At 43.8% G+C, this 22,276-nt stretch overlaps 1 protein-coding gene across 1 annotated transcript in view; it reads left to right on the top strand.

Moving 5' to 3' along the window:
- Positions 1-22,276, top strand: part of SAMHD1 (SAM and HD domain containing deoxynucleoside triphosphate triphosphohydrolase 1) — a 51,897-nt gene that overhangs the window by 17,293 nt on the left and 12,328 nt on the right. Inside the window, exons 6-11 of the mRNA XM_021708371.1 lie at positions 987-1,057; positions 7,816-7,974; positions 9,102-9,202; positions 9,636-9,744; positions 12,459-12,550; positions 13,585-13,700. Of these exons, the coding sequence (XP_021564046.1) occupies positions 987-1,057; positions 7,816-7,974; positions 9,102-9,202; positions 9,636-9,744; positions 12,459-12,550; positions 13,585-13,700 (648 nt within the window). The remainder of the gene's footprint in view (positions 1-986; positions 1,058-7,815; positions 7,975-9,101; positions 9,203-9,635; positions 9,745-12,458; positions 12,551-13,584; positions 13,701-22,276) is intronic.

Raw genomic sequence — 22,276 nt, 5'->3', positions numbered from 1 at the left:
CAGCAGGCTTAGGCAATCCTCTCACCTTGGCCTCCCAAAGTGTTGGGATTATAGGCATGAACCACCACGCCCGACCACCCTGTCTCTCAAAACAAAACAAGCAGGCTTGGTATAGTGGTTTATGCCTGTAATCTCGGTGTTTTGGGAGACTGAGGTGAGAAGATTTCTTCAGGTTAAGAGTTTGAGACCAGCCTGGGCAACATAGCAAGACCATGTCTCTACAAATTAATTAATCAATCAATTAATTGTCAGTTGTGGTGGCATGTTCCTGTAATCTCATCCACTCAGAAGACTGACGTTGGAGGATCGCTTGAGCCCAGGAGCTAGATACTGCGGTGAGCTATGATTGCACTACTGCATTCCAACCACAGCAACAGGGCAAGTCCCCCCCAAAAAACATTAAAACAAATGCATAAAAATTTAAATAAAATAAAAACAAACTGTCCTTGTATCGAATTTCTGTAAGCTCTGGTGACTGAAGCATGCTCTGTGGAGAGCTTACTTCCTTGTATGATTCTGCATCCTGTGCAGAAGTAGGAAATAGGAAAAACTTGTCCCTTTTTGTGATTTATCTTTTGAGAATATTAATTGTTGACATTCAAGTTAAGGTGAAAAGATGAAAGGTTTTAGGCCTGGCTCAGTGGCTCAGCCCTGATCCCAGCACTTGGGGAGGCCGAGGTGAGTGGATTGCCTGAGCCCGCGGGTTCGAGACCCACCTGGGCAACTTGGTGGGACCTCATCTGTACAATAAATCAAAAATCATCCGGGTGTGGTAGCGCATGCCCGTAATTCCGGCTACTAGGAAGGCTGAGGTGGAAGGATCGCCGGAGCCCGGCAGGTCGAGGCTGCAGTGGCTTGGGAGCGGCCACTGCACTCCAGACTGGGCAACAGAGTGAGACTCCAACTGAAAAAAAAAAAAAAAAAGGTTTTAATTTTTGCCAATTTACAAATATTTTTCTTGTTCTAAGGTTGCTTTTGTTTTTAAGGTCATGGGCCATTTTCTCATATGTTTGATGGAAGATTTATTCCACTTGCTCGCCCAGAGGTGAAATGGACGGTATGTATTCATTAGTCAATAAGAAGAAGGACTCTTTAAGCAGCTTATTTCGTTTTCTTTTCCACTGCTGTGTTATGGGATACTTCCCATTACAGTCTCTAGGATGCTTTCATACATACATTTTTTAAAAATGTGCTGCTCACAGCCAGATGTGGTGGCTCAAGCCTGTAATCCCAGCATTTTGGGAGGCCATGGCAAGAGGATTGTCTGAGCTCAGGGGTTTGAGACCAGCCTGGGCAACATGGCAAGACCTTGTCTCTATAATAAATTTTTAAAAAGGACAACTCCTTCGGGTCCCCTCCCACTGTGAGAACTTTTCTGTCCTCTTAATAAATCCTGCTTTCTAAAAGAATAAAAAGTAACCAGGCATAGTGGCACATGACTGTGGTTCTAGCTACTTGGAAGGGTGAGGCAGAAGATTTGCCTGAGCCCAGCAGTTTGAGGCTGTGGTGGTTTAGGAGGCCGAGGCGAGTGGATTGCCTGAGCCCACGGGTTCGAGACCTGCCCAGGCAACTTGGGGAGACTTTATCTCTACAATAAATCAAAAATTAGCCGGGCATGGTAGCTCACGCCTGTAGTTCCAGCAACTTGGAAGGCTGAGGTGAAAGGATCACGGGAGCCAAACTGGTCAAGGCTGCGGTGGCCAGGAGCGTGCCACTGCATTCCAGTCTGGGCGACAGAGTGAGACTCCAACTCAAAAAAAAGTGTATTAACCCTCCAAAAATCACAAGGCTATGAAATGGTGGAGCCAGCACGAGAAGACTGGTTGCCAGTTTAGTGCTCTTGCTACCACATTGCCCTACTGCAAAACAGAAATATCAAAGGGCAGCTTCAGTGTTGATCATTTGGAATGACCAGGAAGTAACTGTTACCAGCCAAGCTTCTCAAATATGTTACATGAACATTTTTTTTTTTTTTTTGAGTTGGAGTCTCACTCTGTCACCCAGACTGGAGTGCAGTGGCCACTCCCGGCCTCGGCCTGCTGGGCTCCGGCGATCCTTCAACCTCAGCCTTCCAAGTAACTGGAACTGCAGGTGCGCGCTACCACGCCCAGCTAATTTTTTGATTTATTGTAGAGATGAGGTCTCACCAAGTTGCCCAGGCGGGTCTCGAACCCGCGGGCTCAGGCAATTCACTCACCTCAGCCTCCCAAAGCTCAGGATTACAGGCTGAGCCACCGAGCCCGGCTACATGAACAATTTTATCATTAGGCATCTGCTGGTGACTGGTTTGTATTTTTTTGTAATATATATTGAAACTTGTTACCTATCAACCACTGTTTTTCTTTTTAGGTATAATTCACATAAATTGTGCATATCTTAATTGCATAAATCAGGATACAGGACATTTATATCTTCCTGGAAAATTTCATTGCGCCGTTTTCCAGGCAGTTCTCACTCCTTTCCCCATCGCTAGAGCCATTGATCGGGTGCTCTTGCTTTATTTATTCTACATGATGATTTTGCATTAGTTTTGCATTAGTAGTCAATCCCTGAGATAGGATTCCATTGTGTGAATGTCACTATTTGTTTATTCTCTCTCCTTTTGATGGAATTGGGGTTGTTTTCAGTTTGGGACCTGTGAATAAGGCTGCAATGCACATTATTGTTTAAGATTTTTGTGAATATATGTTTTCATTTCTCTGAGGTAAAACTTAAGAATAGAGTTGCTGGGTCATATGGTAAATTCACATTTGACTCTGTAAGAAATTGCAACCAAATCCTGGTCTAGGTGTTTGTCATGAAAGACAAGCGTTGGTGAAAGGAAAATAGGTTTTATTTAAGAGCCAATCCCAAATACTCTCTGAGTTTTTATTTTACCATGGGGCTTTCAAAGGGAAACATATGGGAAGTAAGAGTGGTGGAGAGTAAAGTGGCTGGTATCTTTGTCCTGAGGGCTGCCTTGAGTAATCCTGTCTGGGGTTCATCTTGACTGTGGCCTGGCAGTGAATTGCACATATCTCCCCTCAGGTGGGGGTGGGGGGTTCTGCAGTCCAGACTCCATGCCTAGTTTTTTGCTGGGCACAGTGGTTCGTGCCTGTAATCCCTGCACTTTGGAAGACTGAGGCAGGAGGATTGCTTGAACTCAGGAGTTCGAGACCAGCCCTGAGCAACATAGCAAGACCTTATAGCTACAAAACTCAAAAAAATTAGCTGAGCATATTGCTGCACGCCTGTAGTACTAGCTACTTGTGAAGCTGAAGCAGAGGGATTGGCTGAGTCCCAACAGGTCGAGTCTGCGGTGAGCCGTGATTATGCCACTGCACTTCAGCCTGGGTGACAGAGTAAGAGTCTGACTCAAAAAGAAAAAAAAGATTAGCCTCTGGAAATTTAAATCAAAAACATAATTAGAGGAGCAAGCATGGGTTAGAGGGTTTCAGTATCAGGAGGTGTGTGGGAAAGAATGAAGGAGCAGGTGTCAGGAGAGGAGAAAGCAGGGGGTCTCAGATACACTTTTACATTTTACATTCTCGGTTGCAAAACTACTTGAGATTTCCAGTATGAACTGTAGCATTTCATATTCCCACCAGCAGCGGGTGAGAGTTCCAGCTGGGGTGGCTCACACCTGTAATCCCAGCACATTGGGAGACAGAGGCAGGAGGATTGCTTGAACTCAGGAGTTGGAGACCAGCCTGAGCAACACAGCAAGACCTGTCTCTACAAAAATCAAAAACAGCCTAACCGCCGGGCTCAGTGGCTCAGCCTGTAATCCCGCGCCTTTGGGAAGCTGAGGTGAGTGGATTACCTGAGCCCGTGGGTTCGAGACCCACCTGGGCAGGCGAGACCTCATCTCTACAATAAATCAAAAAATTAGCTGGACGTGGTAGCACACACCTGTAGTTCCAGCTACTTGGAAGGCTGAGGTGGAAGGATCGCCAGAGCCCAGCAGGTCGAGGCTGTGGTGGCCGGGAGCGGCCACTGCACTCCAGTCTGGGCAACAGTGAGACTCCAACTCCAAAAAAAAAAACAAAACAGCCTAACCAACATTTGGTTTTTAAGATTAGCCCTTCTAATGATTGTTACATGGTATTAATATTTTGTGGTTTAATTTTTTATTGATTTATTGACTGATTGAGTCTAAGTCTCACTCTGTCGCCCAGGCTAGAGTGCAGTGGCACGCTCACGGCCACCACAGCCTCAACCTGCTGAGCTCAGGCGATCCTTCTGCCTCAGCCTTCCAAGTAGCTGGAACTACAGGCACATGCCATCATGCCTGACTAATTTTTTGATTTATTGTAGAGACAAGGTCTCACCAAGTTGCCCAGGCTGGTCTGGAGCCCATGGACTCAGGCAGTCCTCTTGTCTTGGTCTCCCAAAGTGCTGGGATTACAGGCTTGAGCCACTGTGCCCGGCCTATTTATTTTTTAATTTTTAATTAATTATTTATTTTTTGAGTTGGACTCTCACTTTGTTGCCCAGGTTGGAGTACAGTGGCACGCTCTTGGCCACCGCAGCCTCGACTTGCTGGGTTCAGACGAGACTTCCACCTCAGCCTTTCATGTAGTGCCACCATGCTCTGTTGATTTTTTCATTGTGTTGTAGAGCTTAGATCTCACCATGTTGTCCAGGCTGGTCTTGAACCCATGGGCTCAGGTAATCCTCTTGCCTCCACCTCCCAAAGTGCTGGAGCCACTGCACCTGGCCTAACTTTTATTTTCTAATGTATGTTGATTACTGTTTCCTGTACTTTGTCTTTGTTATTCAGACACCTTCTTTTGTCAAGAACTCTTTCAACATTTTTACCCCTTTAAAACATTTGATTGCTTGCTCTTGTTTTTTGTTTTTTGTTTTTGAATCAGAGTCTCACTCTGTCTCCCAGGCTGGAGTACAGTGGCGCGCTCATGGCCACCGCAGTCTCGACCTGCTGGGGTCAGGCGATCCGTCCCCTCAGCCTTCCAAGTAGCTGGAACTACAGGCATGTGCCACCACACCCAGCTAATTTGTTTATTTGCTGTAGAGATGAGATCTCATCAAGTTACACCACTGCTTGAGCCGTTGCACCCAGCCTAATTTTTTAATTTTTTGTAGAGATGAGTTCTTGCTGTGTTGCCTAGGCTGCTCTCGAACTCCTGGACTTGTTATAGTCTGAGTAACATTCAGCTGCTAACCCTCGACACCAATAAATTGAGAGGCAGGGAACTGGTGGAAAGAAGTTTAAGAGCTGAGCTCAACTTCCTAAAATGGTTCTGCTCACCTTTCAAGTTTTACAATCTGCTTTTATAATTTAGGGGTTGTTGGTACCTATACACTGACTACTTGACTGGCAGAGCATTGCTTAGAAGTTAAGGTATAGCTGCATGTTGTCAGTAATGACTTTTATGGTCCACTTTTCCTGGCACCAGTTACCGGAGGTACCTGACAGCTTCTTATCAGTAACACCTGGCAGAGGCATTAATCAAGCTTGCCATAGAGTAAAGGGTGTAGACAAGGCCTAAGACATCATATATTACTACTACATGTTGTTATATGCAAACGTTATATAAATCACAAGAATTATGATTACACTGATGCAAAAGTTATGCAAATCACAAGACTTAAGATTACCTTGATATTATATTATATTATTCATACATCTGACTATAAGAGAAAGGAGTAAATGGGGATTTACATCTCTCAGTTAATTGGGCACAGTCTGCAGGGAAGTTAAGAGTTCTTTGTTCAAGGCCATCCTGGGCAACTTGGTGAAACCTTGTCTCTACAATAAATCACAAAAAACTAACTAGGCATGTTGGCGTGCATCTGTAGTTTCAGCTACTTGGAAGGCTGAAGCAGAAGGATCACTTAAGCCCAGCAGTTCGAGGCTGTGGTGGCGGTGAGCATGCCACTGCACTCCAGCATGGGCGACAGAGTGAGACTCCAACTCAAAAAAAAAAAGAAAGAAAAAAAATTATTTCAAGTTCTTTATTGGGAGTGTATAGGAGATAAGGGTAAGCACCCCTTTTGTTAACTCTCAGGAATGTGGGTACGTCCCTTCTCTAGGGGATGTGGTAATATGGACACAAAATAGCTGGTCTCTGTATCTGACTGAAGCAATCCTCTTGCCTCAACCTCTCAAGTTGCTGAGATTACTGACGTGAGCCACCATAACCAGCCCAGTAAATTAATTTTGATGCACAACTGTTTTTTTTTTTTTTGTTTGTTTTTTTGAGTTGGAGTTTCACTTTGTCGCCCAGACTGGAGTGCAGTGGCACACTCCCAGCCACCGCAGCCTCGACCTGCTGAGCTCCAGCGATCCTTCCGCCTCAACCTTCCAAGTAGCTGGAACTACAGGCACGTGCTACCACACCCAGCTAATTTTTTTGATTTATTGTAAAGATGAGGTCTCGCCAAGTTGCCCAGGCAGGTCTCGAACCCGCGGGCTCAGGCAATCCACTCACCTCAACCTCCCAAAGCACGGAATTACAGGCTGAGCCACCGAGCCCGGCTACTACTGTTTTTTAATTCACAATTCAGATTTCACCAGTTGTCCATGTGGAAAAAGAAGGAAAAATCTTTTTTTCCCCTGGTCCAGATTCAATCTAGATGATGCATTACATTTAGTTGCCATTTCTTTTTAGTTTCTTTTGATCTGGAGCAGTTCTTCAGTCTTTTTCTTTCATGATTTTGTCTTTTTTTTTTTTTTTTTTAAGAGCAGATGAACTTTTTGTGGAATGTTCCTCAATTTGAGTTTCATATTGATTTCTTCCTCATAGATTCAAGTAATCATTTTGGCAGAATGCCACAGAAGTGACATGTTCTTGATAGTGTATCCTGTGAGGAGGCACATGCCTTCTAGTTGAGCTGTTACCAGTAATATTAACTTGTTTAAGGCATTGCCTGCCAAATTTCTCAGGTATAAAGTTACTATTTTCCTCTTCATAATTATATGTGGGATTCCATTTTTTTAAATGGTTTTTCATTGTAAGTTAGTTCTTGGTAGGACCTGGGAGAGGCACACGTCTTCAGGAGGTCATTTGATCTTTACACTGATAGTGAGACAGATGAGCAAACTGAGGCAGATTGAACTTCAAGTTCTGCTAACACTTCTGTTTTCACTGGCAGGTTTGCAGTTACCCCATTTTACCACTAGATGGTAGTGCTAATAGAGTCTGTACCTTCACACATTCAAAGGCTGATGAAAAAATATAATTAAATTTTATAGTAATAGTTATTAAAAATAAGGTTCTACCTGTATGACCTGGTAGTATCCTTCCAGGTGATGTAAATGATATGTCTTTATTTTGATTCGCAGTCTTACTCTCACCCCCGCTGGAGCGCAGTGGCATGCTCACGGCCACTGCAGCCTTGACCTGTTAGGCTCAGGCGATCCTTCTGCCTCAGCCTTCCAGGTAGCTGGAACCACAGGCTTGCACCACTGTGCCCGACTAATTTTTTTATTCATTGTAGAGACAAGGTCTTGCCATGTTGCTCAGGCTGGTCTCGAATCCCTGAGCTCAGGCAATCTTCTTGCCTCCGCCTTCCAAAGTGCTGGGATACAGGCTTGAGCCACTGCACCTGGCCAAATGATAGCTCTTAAAATGCATTAAATATTTTTCTGAAGTAGTAAATATGCTATGTAAAAGTTCTGCAGACTAGTAAAATATTGACAAATATGACAGCTTTCTTAAATGTCTGTAAGACTATATAGTTGGAGACTAGATAACTAATATCCACTACAAACTTGTCTCAGAATGACCTGGAGTCAAGGATAATTTTGGTAATCAGGGCCTCTCATAGGCTAGAGTCTAAAACACCTGATTTTGTGCTTTCTTTTCCTAGCATGAACAAGGCTCGGTTAAGATGTTTGAGCACCTAGTTAATTCTAATGGACTTAAGGCTGTCATGGAACACTATGGTCTCATCCCTGAAGAAGATATTTGCTTTATCAAGGAACAAATTGCAGGACCACTCGAGTCATCAATCAAAAAAGATTCTTTGGTAAGTTTGTTTATAACTTAATTTGAACTGACTGATGCTTTTCATTGATTTCTTCAGAGCCATACATTTGACTATTTTAGAAGTTAAATGATAAAATATGTTATATATTCCTACTGTTTAATGCAAAAAAAAAAAAAAAAAAGATTTTTTTTCTACTTTTTTTTTTGAGTTGGAGTCTCACTCTGTCGCCCAGACTGGAGTGCAGTGGCTGCTGCCGGGCACCGCAGCCTTGACCTGCTGGGCTCCAGCGATCCTTCCACCTCAGCCTTCCAAGTAGCTGGAACTACATGCGCACACTACCATGCCCGGCTGATTTTTGATTTATTGTAGAGATGAGTTCTTGCCAAGTTGCCCAGGCGAGTCTCAAACCTGTAGGCTCAGGCAATCCACTCACCTCAGCCTCCCAAAGGCGCAGAATTACAGGCTGAGCCACCGAGCCCGGCTCCTTTTTTTTTTTTTTTTTTTTAATTGGAGTCTTACTCTGTTGCCCAGGCTGGAGTGCACTGACACACTTACAGCCACCACAGCCTCGACCCACTGGGCCCAGGCTGGAGTGAAGTGGCATAATCTGGTTTACTGCAAAATCTGACTTACTGCAGCCTCATAATTCTAAGTTCAAACAATCCTCCTGCCTCAGCCTCCCAAGCAGCTGGGACTACAGATGTGCACTATCACAGCTGGCTTTAAAAAAATTTTTTTTTTGTAGAGACAGAGTCTCCCTGTGTTTCCTAGGCTGGTCTCAAACTCCTGAGCTCAAGCAGTCCTCCCACCTCAGCCTCCCAGAGTGCTGGGATTATAAGCATGAACTACCATGCCAGGCCTGAAAAACCTTTTAAACCAAGAAAACATAAAAGTTGTTGGTTATAGAAAAAAAGTGTAGTAGAGGCAAGGTCCTTTCATTAATAAAGAAAAGTTTAGTCGTCATAGAGCGTCATGTACCTCAGCATATCTTTTCCCTTTCTGCTGGTTTAGGAACCGAGTGGAAGAAGGAAGACCCATTAGGTGCGTCTTATATCCCCAGTCAGGTGTCTGTTTATCATCTGCAGGTTAATACAATTGCTTTGCTTTTCTTGTAAATCAACTTGCCACCTCTCTTGAGATTGTCAGTGGTTTTTCTTGTCTTCCAGTGGCCATATAAGGGGCGTCCTAAAGAGAAAAGCTTCCTCTATGAGATAGTAGCCAATAAAAGAAATGGCGTTGATGTGGACAAGTGGGATTATTTTGCCAGGTATGCACTGAGCACTTCAGAATAGTTGGTTAAAGTCTTTTTTATTTATTTATTTATTTTTTGAGTTGGAATCTCACTCTGTCACCCAGGCTGGAGTGCAGTGGTATGCTCATGGCCACTGCAGCCTTGACCTGCTGGGTTCAGGTGATCCTTACACCTCAGCCTTCCAAGTAGCTGGAACTACAGGCATGTGCTACCACACCCAACTTACTTTATGATTTATTATAGAGACAGGGTCTCACCAAGTTTCCCAGACTAGTCTTGAACCCATGGGCTCAGGCAGTCCTCTCGCCTCGGCCTCCCAAAGTGCTGGGATTACAGAGTGAGCCACCACACCCGGCTTGTTAAAGTCTTTTATATAAGTTTAGTGTTACTATTAAGTCACAGCTTCCTTGTTGACAGATGTCATCTCTCTGCTTTGGAATCCTTCTAGGGACTGCCATCATCTTGGAATCCAAAATAATTTTGATTACAGGCGCTTTATTAAGTTTGCCCGTGTCTGTGAAGTCGAAAATAAGATGCATATTTGTACTAGAGACAAGGTAAGCTATGTCAGAGGAAACAAGAAAAGTACAGCTCATGGTCTGAAATCTGGAAGTAATCATTCAACAATTTGGAAAAATTAGTATATCATCAGTCTCTTTACTTAATGTCTAGCATTTGTAATCTTAAGGCTTCTTTCACTTCTGCTACATTATTAAATAATAACAAAACTTAAATGGATACTTACTGAGTTTTCTGGTAGGCAGAGGTTTTTGGATTTTTTTGTTTGATTTTTTTTGTTTGTTTGGTTGGTTGGTTGCTTTTGTTTTTCTGTTCAGAGTCTCATTCTGTTTCTCAGGCTGGAGTGCAGTGGCATGATCACAGCTCACTGCAGCCTTAACCTCCTGGGCTTAAATGATAGCTGGGACTACAGGAAAACACCGCCACCTTAGCTAATTTTTTTGTAGAGGTGATGTCTCACTGTGTTGCTCAGGCTGGTCTTGTAATCCTTGGCTCAAGTAATCCTCTTATTTCAGCCTCCCAAAGTACTGACATTACAGGTATAAGCCACCACACCCAGCCTGGGTTGGCTGGTTGTTTTTGAGACAAGATCCCACTGGCTGCCCAGACTAGTCTCACACTTCTGAACTCAAGTGATCTCCTGCTTCCGCCTCCCAAGTAGCTGGGGTTATAGGTGTGTACCACTGTGCCCACCTTGTGCTTTAAGTGGATCAACTCAATCTTCATAACTCTGTGAGATAGGTAGTGTTGTTATCCCATTCAGCAGGTAAGCAAACTAAGGCACAGGGATGGCAAAGTAAGCTAGAGAAAGGAAAATGTTATTAAGAAAATTACATGGGGCCGGGTTCAGTGACTCAGCCTGTAATCCCGTGCTTTGGGAGGCCAAGGTGAGTAAATTACCTGAGGCTGTGGGTTCGAGACCCTCCGGGGCAGCTTGGCGAGACCTCATCTCTACAATAAATCAAAATCAGCCGGGCGTGGTAGCACGCGCCTGTAGTTCCAGCTACTTGGAAGGCTGAGGCGGAAGGATCGCTAGAGCCCAGCAGGTTGAGGCTACGGTGGCCGGGAGCGTGCCACTGCACTCCAGTCTGGGCGACAAGAGTGAGACTCCAAATCCAAAAGAAAAAGAAAATCAGCTGGGCTCAGTGGCTCAGCCTGTATTCCCGCACTTTGGGAAGCTGAGGTGAGTGGACTGCCTGAGCCCGTGGGTTCAAGACCTACCTGGGCAACTTGGCAAGACCTCATCTCTACAAAAAATAAAAAAAATATTAGCCGGGCATGGTAGCGCGCACCTGTAGTTCCAGCTACTTGGAAGGCTGAGGCGGAAGGATCGCCAGAGCCCAGCACGTCGAGGCTGCAGTGGCCGGGAGCTGCCACTACACTCCAGTCTGGGTGACAGTGAGACTCCAACTCAAAAAAATTAAAAAAATAAAAAAATAGAAAAGACTGCTGAGATCAGAAGGTCTCTGCTAGGTGGCAGTTATGTCAACAAAGAACAGTGCAATATTGTACCATGTCAAAAAGGAAGAACACAGAATAATAATACTTCCTAGAGTTACTGGGAAGATTAAAAAATATAAGTTGTCTAAAGCAGAACCTGTCCCAGAGTTAAAACATGCAGTAGGTTTTACTAAGAACAAGAGTTGCAAGCCAGATTTACTGATCTGTGTCCCGTTTTTCTTTTCTTATCTTTTCTTTTTGAGTTGAAGTCTCACTCTGTTGCCCAGGCTGGAGTACAGTGGCATGCTTTATGGCCACCCCAGCATTGACCTGCTGGGTTCTGGCGATCATCATCCACCTCACCCTTCCAAGTAGCCGGAACTACAGTCGCACATTACCACGCCTGGCTAATTTCTTATTAACTGTAGAGACGAGGTCTTACCAAGTTACCTGGGCTGGTCTTTAACCCGCGGGCTCAGGCAATCCACTTGCCTCAGCCTCTCAAAGTGCTGGGATTACAGGCTGTGCCACCAAGCACAGCTATGTGTCCCATTTTTCAGTGGTCCTAGGTTTTTTTTTTGTTTGTTTTTTTGTGAGTTTCACTCTGACGCCCAGGATGGAGTGCAGTGGCACACTCACAGCCACTGCAGCCTTGAGCTGCTGGGCTCAGGAGATCCTTCCACCTCAGCCTTCCAAGTAGCTGGAACTACAGGTGAGCGCCACCATACCTGGCTAATTTTTCTTTTTCTTTTTTTTTTGAGTCAGAGTTTCACTCTGTCTCCCAGACTGGAGTGCAGCGGCCGCTCCCGGCCACCGCAGCCTCGACCTGCTGGGCTCCGGCGATCCTTCCGCCTCAGCCTTCCAAGTAGCTGGAACTACAGGTGCACGCTACCACACCCGGCTCATTTTTGATTTATTGTAGAGATGAGGTCTCGCCAAGTTGCCCAGGCAGGTCTCGAACCCGGCAATCCACTCACCTCAGCCTCCCAAAGGCGCAGAATTACAGGCTGAGCCACCAAGCCCGGCTTGTCCTGGCTAATTTTTCTTGATTTATTGTAGAGACAAGGTCTCACCAAGTTTCCCAGGCTAGTCTTGAACCCTTGGACTCAGACAATCCTCTCGCCTCGGTCTCCCAAAGTGCTGGGATTATAGGCATGAGCCACAGCCCACCTGGCCAGGTCCCAGGGGTTTTGAGGAAGTCGCCCAGTGTATAGCCTTCTTGTTGGCCACTGTCTCTTTTCCTTATCTTATTTTCTGTTAACAAGGGTAATATCTGATCCTACATGACTGTTCATTTCACTTTTTCCTGCAGGAGGTTGGAAATCTGTATGACATGTTCCACACTCGCAACTGTCTCCACCGTAGAGCTTATCAACATAAAGTTGGCAACATCATTGATACAATGTAAGAAAACTGATGAGTTACTTCCCTATGAAAGTTTCCATGATATTTTCCTGGAGTATCATACTAGGGTCAACTTGAGATTTCTAGATAAATTCAAGGGAATTTGAAGTGAATAAATCTGAGATTGTATCTCCTATGGGAGGCCTAAAATAATTTTTTAAAAGTAAGTTAAAAAAAAAAACTAAGATTGTTTCCTTAAAGAAACAAAAACAGAATCTAGCATAAGGTAAACATAGTTTATTTGGAGGAGGTGGAGGTAAATGGACCAAGGGTAGCTGAAGGGAAGAAGAGATGGCTTAGGCCAGATGTCAGGAGGCAGAGCTGGAGCGGTGCAGACCCCTGTCATGTGTGTGCCAGGTATTAGTCATCAAGGCAGTGTGACATGGGACATGGGTACGTGACATTCTGAGATTAATGACAAAATTAACTTTAAGATTTAAGATTAATATCTGTCTTTATCCTGTCAAATATCAAAATAAGTACCAAATAGTCAAGCCAACAAGAATTTGCTTCATTCTGACCCAGTCAGCGCTGTAGAGAAGTATGTATAGCTGCGCCTCTACATGTGAGTCAGGGTTACTTCATGTCTCTAAATAGCTTTAAATTGAACTTTCTATGTTCTTTTTACACTTATCTTGAGGAAATTTATCTTCATTTCTATTTTTTATATATCCTTTGTTATGAGCAGGATAGGTAGAATACATTTTGCTCTTTTGTGATTGATAGTTTGTTAAGTTTTGTTTTTAATTCAGAGGATCAGAGACATCTAGGTTCAAAACCTGGCACTGCTTCTTCCTAACTTGGTTAAATGAAAATCACTTAACTTCTGGATCTATAAAACGGGCTGATTATACTTACCTTCCTGTTGGAAAGATTAGATAGAATAATGCATCCAGAGTTCTGCCATAGTATCTGGACACAGCCAGCATGGAATCTCACAGGGCACCATGTGATCAAGAAGCAGTGTTCTTTAGAACATTGTACCTCAAGTAAGACATGGAACAAACACTTTTTGTTTTCTAAATGATCTTTAGGATTACAGATGCTTTCCTCAGAGCAGACCCCTACATAGAGATTACAGGTGCTGAAGGGAAAAAGTATCACATTTCCACAGCAATTGATGACATGGAGGCCTTCACTAAGCTGACGGGTAAGAACTAGAGGGTAACATAGATGACCTGTGTAGATCAAGCATGTGCTTTCCCTGGATTGCCAGTGGGTTATTTTCCAAACACGCCCATGTATTTTAGCCTCCCAAGTGATTATATACTTATGGATTTGAGTTTTGTCTCTTTCTTGTGCCAGCTAGGTGACTTTGAAAAGTGGTTGGAGCTCTCTGAACCTTAACTTTCTTATCTATAAAATTAAACTTATTGTTTTGTTGTGATATTTAAATGAAGCACATTATCTAGTGTAGACTTGACCCATAAGTACACAGTATTCATTATTTATTTATGTATTTATTTTTGAGATAGTGTCTCATTCTGTTGCCCAGGCTTAGGTGCAGTGGCAAAATCACAGCTCACTGCAGCTTCAGCCTCTTGGCACAAATGATCCTTCTGTCTTAGCCTCCTGAGTAGCTGGGACTACAGGCACACCCCACTACACCTGGCTAATTTTTTTTTTTTTTTAGTTGGAGTCTCACTCTGTTGCCCAGGCTGGAGTATAGTAGCATGCTTAGGGCCACCACAGCCTCGACCTGCTGGGCTCAGGCAGTCCTTCTGCCTCAGCCTTCCAAGTAGCCGGAACTACAGGCACGTGTCACCACGCTCAGCTAATATCTTGATTTATTGTAGAGAAGAGGTCTCACCAAGTTGCCCATGCTAATCTGGAGCCCCTGGGCTCAGGCAATCCTCTTGCCTCAGCCTCCCAAGGTGCTGGGATTACAGGCTTGAACCACCACGCCTAGCATAATTTTTATATTTTTTTTAGAGATGAGGTCTCACTATGTTGCCCAGGCTGGTCTCAAACTCCTAGGCTCAAGCCATTCTCCCACCTCAGCCTCTCAAAGTGCTGGGATTACAGGTGTGAGCCACCATGCCCAGCTCATTAGTATTTAATTTACAATACTCCTGGACTAACAACAAACAAATACCAAGAAACTGACTTGGCCATTTACCATTATTTTCATTGTAAAACACAAGGTGCCAGGAATGCCTCTTCACATATCTGCAGAGGCATCATCTACAGTTTATGAAGGGAGATGAAGATGCGGCAGCTGGTTCTTTAACAGGGGAGAGTATCAGCTGCAAAATCAAATCAGCAAAGCAAAAGAAGTAGAACAAAGTGTCTACCAGTCAGAGTCCTTAGTTGCAAATCACGAAACTGTTTAAAAATAAAATTGGGCCAGGCATGGTGGCTCATGCCTATAATCCCAGCACTTTGGGAAGCCGAGGTAAGAGGATTGCCTGAGCCCATGGGTTTGAGACAATCCTGGGCAACTTGGTGAGATCTCATCTTTACAATAAATTAAAAAATTAGCCAGGTTTGATGGCATGTGCCTGTAGTTTCAGCTACTAGGAAGGATCACCTGAGTCCAGCAGGTCAAGGCTCCTGTGGCTGTGACGCGTGCCACTGCACTCCAGCCTGGGCGATGGAGTGAGAGTCCAACTCAAAAAAATAAAATAAAATAAAATTGGGACTAGGTGCGGTGGCTCAAGCCTGTAATCCAGCACTTTAGGGGGCCGAGGTGAGAAGGTTGCCTGAGCCCACAGGTTTGAGACTAATCTGGGCAACATGGTGAGACCTCCCCTCTACAGTAAATCCAAAAATTAGCTGGGCATGGTAGTGCACTCCTGTAGTTCCGGGTACCTGGAAGGCTGAGACGAAAGGATCACTGGAGCCCAGTGGGTTGAGGCTGGGGTGGCCGTGAATGTGCCACTGTACTTCATTCTGGATGTTGGAGTGAATCTCCAGCTCAAAAAAATAAAAATAAAATTGGAGCACAGTCCCATAGCTGCCAGTGTCAGCAAAAAGGCCAGAAGCTCTGGAAGTGGACGAGACCAGGAGAAGCTTAGCAACCTGACACACAGGCAAGGCAAGACTACTCCACAGCAGAGCCCGCATGGCTGATTCGAGTATGTGCCTGAGCCAGCTGCTCTTTTTTTTTTTTTTTTTTTTTTTTGAGTTGGAGTCTCACTCTGTCGCCCAGACTGGAGTGCAGTGGCCGCTCCCAGCCACCGCAACCTTGGCCTGCTGGGCTCCAGCGATCCTTCCACCTCAGCCTTCCGAGTAGCCGGAACTACAGGTGTGCGCTACCATGCCCGGCTAGTTTTTTGATTTATTGTAGAGATGAGGTCTCACCAAGTTGCCCAGGCGGGTCTTGAACCCGCGGGCTCAGGCAATCCACTCACCTCAGCCTCCCAAGGCGCGGGATTACAGGCTGAGCCACCAAGCCCGGCTAGCCAGCTGCTCTTAAAGAATCTTTGAAGAACCAAGTTTTTATGTCTGTCACCCCTTGCAGACTGACACTCTATCAAATACAATACAAATGAATGAAATACAAGAACAATGAAATAGGGGGAAAGGGGAAAGGACATTTAAAAAAACAATTCTTTTTTTTTTCTTTTTGAGACAGGGTCTTGTTCTTTTACCTAGGCTGGAGTGGTACAATGGCACAATCTTGGCCCAGCAGCCTTCATCCCCTGGGCTCAAGCCATCCTCCTGCTTCAGCCTCCCAAATAGCTGAGACTAGAGGTATATGCTGCCATGCCCAGCTTTTTTTTTTTTTTTTTTTTTTTTTTGGTAGTGATGAGGGTTCTCATTATGTTGCCCAGACTGGTCTTGAACTCCTGGCCTCAAGCCATCCTCCTGCTTCAGATTTCCAAAGTGCTGAGATTGCAGGCATGAGCCACAATATCTAGCCCACAAGTCCAAATTTTTATTTTTCAACTTGACAGTCTTAACATTACATTTCTATGAATTTATTTATGTTGTGTTTTTATAGAGATGAGGTTTCGCTATGTTTCCTATGCTGGTTTATCAAACTCCTGGGCTCAATCCGTCTTCTGCCTCAGCCTCCCAAAGTGTTGAGATTACAGGTGTAAGCCATCACACCCAGCCTCAATGAATTTAATCGAAAGAATCATAATGGAGAAAATTTAAATTACAAAAACTATATATTGTTTTTTTTAAATAACTCCATATGCAATTAATATAGAGAATTCCTGTTAGATTTGTCATGTTTTAGTCATTTTCTAATCTTAACCAAAAATTAGAAGTGAAAGTGATTGTCCATATTAAATGTGTTTGTACACACTGAGAACACTGTGTATCAAGTTTTAATGTTCATGTAACAACTGAGTTTGTTTCTTGCTTGTTTTCTTTTAAAGGTTTAATTTGTGTTTAGTAATTTATTTATTCTCAGTGGGATTGATGACATAGTTACTCATGGAGGATAATGTATATCTAAATTTTTTCTGTTTTAATAACATCATAGGAGATACACCAGTCTCCCATCATTCTGTTGCTGAGAATGGAAAAATAGTTTTAAAACAATATGAACAAGCTGGGGATATTTGCTTTTAATTTTCGTTTATAACTAAGCAAGCGATGCTGTATTTTAAAAAGTCATCTTTAGCTAGGCACAGTCATATGTGCCTACTCAGAAGTCTGAGGTAGGAGGATCACTTGAGGCCAGGAATCAAACAAACATCAGCCTGAGCAACATAATAAGGCTGAAAGGATTGAAAAAAAGTCATCTTCAATCCTTCAGCAGAAGCCAGTTCTAAAGTGAGATGAATCCTCTGATTACACACTTGAATGTTGTAGCAACGTCAAGCTGCTATAAAAGCTTTTCAGTGCTTACCTTCCATTACTGTATCTAATTCTGTTGACTGGTTAATACTTGTAGACAGGCACTAACCACAAATCTTACTCTTCTTTTTTTGTGTGTGTGAGTCGGATTCTTGCTGTGCAGTGCAGTGGTATACTCATGGCCACCACAGCGTCAACCTTCCAAGTAGCTGGAACTACAGGCGCGCACTACCACACCCAGATAATTTTTTGATTTATTGTAGAGACGAAGTCTTGCCATGTTGCCCAGGCTGGTCTTGAATCCATGGGCTTAGGCCATCCTCTAGCCTCCACCTCCCAAAGTACTGGGATTACAGCATGAGCCACCATGCCTGACTGTTTTGTTTTTTGATTTGGGGTCTCGTTTTTTGATTTGGGGTCTCACTCTGTCACCCAGGCTAGAATGCAGTAGTGCAGTCATGGCTTACTGAAGCCTCATCCTCCTGGGCTCAGATGATCCTTCTGCCTCAGCCTCCTGAGTAACTGGGACTACGGGCGCCTACCACCACACCTGGCTTATCTTTTAAAAAATTTTTTGTAGCGACAAGGTTATGCTGTGTTGCCCAGGCTGGTCTCAAACTTCTGAGCTCAAGCAATCCTCCTGCCTCAGCCTTTGAAAGCACTGGGATCACAGATGTGAACCACCGCACCCCCTCTTATTTTGAATAGCATACAAGGAAAGGCAACTCTCCTTGCCTCTTTACAGAATTTTCTTCAGCTACAAAAACCCCAGACAGGATCTGAGATTACGTTTTTGTGCTTTATCTGGCAGAGTATGGAAGAACAAGCATACAGCTTTTCCAGCTTTCATCCTCTGAGACAGGGATAATCTATCTTTTGTGTTATTCTGAGCAGTCACGTGATCCTCATTGTCATACACTTCAGGATCTTGAAAGACTGGGACCACGATGCCTTCATTACCTTTGCTGCTTTTCCAAAAGTCAACTTGTGTTTGTTTTTAAATCTCCTCTTCTTACTTTTTTGTTTTTAGAATATTTTAATGTATTTTATTGGGAAGTGTTGAAAATATACATCAGCGCTGAAATAATTTTACTGTAATCGCCTCTACCCCCATCATCTAAATCCCAGCAGTTATTAAACTGGCTTTGTCACACATCTTTCACTTACTGTTCCTCTGTCATCTGTTAACCCACCTTAGTTTTAATTCCCTTCAACGTAAATTATAGATAGTAATATACTTTCCCCTAATTCTGTCAGTTTGTATGGTAAAGTTCAGTAATTGCTTTCTTCTCTTCCTTTAATTGAAATTGAAAAAAAAGTGCAAATCTTAAGCATATATTTGCTAGAGTTTTGACAAATACAAGACATAGAACATCATCTTCTCTCAGAAAGTACTCTTATGCCTTTTCTCCATCAGAAGTACCCTTATGCCCCTTCTCCATCAGACAGGCCAACCACTGTTGGCCTGTCTTAGTCTTTTACATAAATGGAATTGTCCAGTGTGTTCTTCTGCACAAGGCTTTCCCCTCAGCATTCCGGTTTTGAGAGGCATCCAGGTTGCATGTGTAATTGTTCATTCCTTTTTATGACCACGTTCACCATGTGAATACACCACATCATGTTTGTCCTCTATTTCCTACATGACTGTTTCTTTTTATTGAGTTGTCAGGAGTCTCGCTGTCACCCAGGTTGGAGTACAGTGGTACACTCTGGCCACTGCAGCCTCAACCTACAGGGATCAGGCAATCTTTCCGCCTCAGCTTTCCAAATAGCAGGAACTACAGGCATGCACCACCACACCTGGCTAATTTTTCTTGACTTGTTGTAGAGACAAGGTATCGCCAAGTTGCCCAGGTTGGTCTCGAATCCCTGGGCTCAGGCAATCCTTTTGCCTCAGCCTCTCAAAGTGCTGGGATTACAGGCGTGAGCCAGTGTGCTCGGCCACACCTGTTTCTGTTGAACGTTCCACTTACCCAGATGCAGCTGTCAAGCATTGCAAGTTTAGGACCATTGGCTTCAGGAACCAGTTTCTTACCTTTGTCTTTATTCCTCAATATGTCTAAGCTGTGGGTGGACTTTGCCCTTTCCTATCTTCCTTTCCTGCAAGTCCCCCCTTCAAAACCCCTTCATTAAACTTGAATCATAAAATGTTAAATTTAAAAGGCCTTAAGGCCATTCATTGCCTTGCTAAGCTATGGTGTGGCCATGTTTCCTGACTTTGGCCCCCTCCCCTCCCTACCTTGGGGAGGTGAATCTCCTCTTTCTCATTCTAATTTAGTTTTTAAGTAAACTACACTTTCCAATTTTAAAAAAAGGCCTTAGAGATCATCTATCAAACTCCTCAAATGAGAAAACTGAACTAAATAAAGGTAAACAACTGACATGATCAATGGCAATACTAAATTCAAGCCAGGTCCTCAGACTCCCAAACTGAATGTCCTCTACACTATTTCAGAGTGGTCTTTGTTACATTTGATTGACAAGCAATTTTCTTCTGTATATAGGGTTTTTTTTTTTCCCTGAAAACGTATGTGGAACAAATAGAACCCTCACACATGGCGAGTAGGGGGTGCAAATGGTATAGCAGCTTTGGAAAATAGTTGGACATTTTCTTTGAAGTTAAACAGGTGCTTATCCTGTGACCCTGTTCTACATACCCAACAGAAATTGGAATGTAGGTCCACCCAAAAGCCTATACCTGGTAGAATTAGACCAAAGGCATAAGGATAGTATCAGTAGTGTTCTGTGTGATTCAAGGAAAGAGGAATCACATCTGTGGTTTGCATGGACTAGGGAAAGTTTCACAGTGAGGTGCCTTGAGACGAACCTCAGGGATTAGGTCAGCTGTTAGGAAGTGAGATTCTATGACAGGGGAAAGCATTCCATTAATTCAGCCAGGAAGAAGGTAGATAAAGGCATGGATTAGAAAAGTATCATCTGGCCAGGCATGGTGGCTCATACCTGTAATCCCAACACTTTGGGAGACCGAGGTGGGAGGATCGCTTGAGCCTAGGAGTTGGAAACTAGCCTGAGCAACGTAGTCTACATCTCTACAAAAATCAAAAAAATTAGCTGAGCATGGTGATAGGTGCCTATAGTTCCAGCTCCTTGGGAGGCAGAGGCAGGAGGATCGCCTGAGAGCAGGAGGTCAAGGGTATGGTAAGCTGTGATCATGCCACTGCATTCCCATCTGTGTGAGACCCCAACTCAAAAAAAAAAAAGTGTGGTCTTACTACATTCATACAAAATTGCTCTGTTTTTCAAACTGTGAGTACAGTATAATATGTGAAAAAATAATGAAAACTGAAGATGGAAAGATGGTTTGTAGAAAGTACCTTTGGGCGTGAAGTATATGTTAACCACAGATCAAGTAGGAAGAGATATATGCATATAAGTGGGGTGAATAACATAAGGTAACTAATATTTTATTTTATCAGGGAAAGGTATTTTGTTAAAATTTATTTTGTAAAATACAGCAATTGATTCAGACTACATCATCAATGAATCATCAATGAATGCTAAACCATTGGGTGGAAGCTTGTTGGGATAATCATAGACTCCAGTATCACCATACAGATTACTTGTTAATTACAGATTATTGTCTTAACCAACAGGTCAAGTTTAACATAGCGGTAACAAGGTATGTTATGTGACTCCTGATGTGAGTTTGAGAAGTGCACATCCTTACATAGTGTATTGGACAAAAGTGTTTAACCTGAACCTAGTGGTGAGGAAACAGACAAGTGACAAGTTCAAAGTATAGGACAGTTTATAAAACAGCTTCCTGAACTTTAAATTGCCAACATCAAGCAAGACAAACAGGGAAATTATTCTAGGTTTTTTGTATGTTTGCTTTATGAGTCGGAGTCTCATTTTGTTGTCCAGGCTGGAGTACAGTGGCACACTCATGACCACCGCTCCCAGCCACCGCAGCCTCGACCTGCTGGGTTCCAGCGATCCTTCCGCCTCAGCCTTCCAAGTAACTGGAACTACAGGCGCGCGCTACCACGCCCGGCTAGTTTTTGACTTATTGTAGAGATGAGGTGTCTCCAAGTTGCCCAGGCGGGCCTCAAACCCGCAGGCTCAGGCAATCCACTCACCTCAGTCTTCCAAAGCGCTGGGATTACAGACAGGCTGAGTCACCGAGCCCGGCTTATGTCTGCAGTTTTCAAATGTTTCCTCAAAAATGAGCATACGTGACACAAAGACAGTTCTGTAATAAAAATTTTTAATGTGTAATAAAAATTTTTAAATGAGCAATTTTGTATGAATGTAGTAAATGTGGAGAAAGTACACATGTAGAAAAGCATTTAATTTAGATAAAGCATGTTTTATTTAAAAAAAAATTTTTTTTTAGTCGAATCTCATTCTGCCACCCAGGTTAGGGTATAGTGGTATGAGCATAGCTACTGCAGCCTTGACCTCCTGAGCTCAGGCGATCCTCTGCCCAGGCTGGTCTCAAACTCCTGGGCTCAAGCAGTTCTCCCACCTCAGCCTTCAAAAGTGCTGGGATTACAGGCATGAGCCACCACTCCCAACTTGAAATTGTTTAAAATAAAAAATTGGAGAAAGGCCGGGCTCTGTGGCTCAGTCTGTAATCCCAGCACTTTGGGAGGCCAAGGTGAGTAGATTGCCTGAGCCCACGGGTTCGAGACTAGCCTGGGCAACTTGGTGAGACCTCATCTCTAGAATAAAATAAAAAAATTAGCTGGGCATGATAGCACGCATCTGTAGTTCCAGCTACTTGGAAAGCTGAGGTGGAAGGATTGCTGGAGCCTAGCAGGTCGACGCTGGGGTGTCTGTGAGTGTGCCACTGCACTCCAGCCTGGACAACGGAGTGAGACTTAAACTCAAACTAAAAAAAAAAGTTGGAGGAGCTGGGCTCGGTGGCTCAGGCTGTAATCCCGTGCTTTGGGAGGCTAAGGTGAGTGGATTACCTGAGCCCGCGGGGTCGAGACCCGCCTGGGCAAC

Source organism: Carlito syrichta, unplaced genomic scaffold (assembly GCF_000164805.1).
Source record: "Carlito syrichta isolate Samal-C Ts95f unplaced genomic scaffold, Tarsius_syrichta-2.0.1 Scaffold135908, whole genome shotgun sequence".
Taxonomy (NCBI): Eukaryota; Metazoa; Chordata; class Mammalia; order Primates; family Tarsiidae; genus Carlito; species Carlito syrichta.
This window is presented reverse-complemented; position numbering and strand designations above follow the sequence as displayed.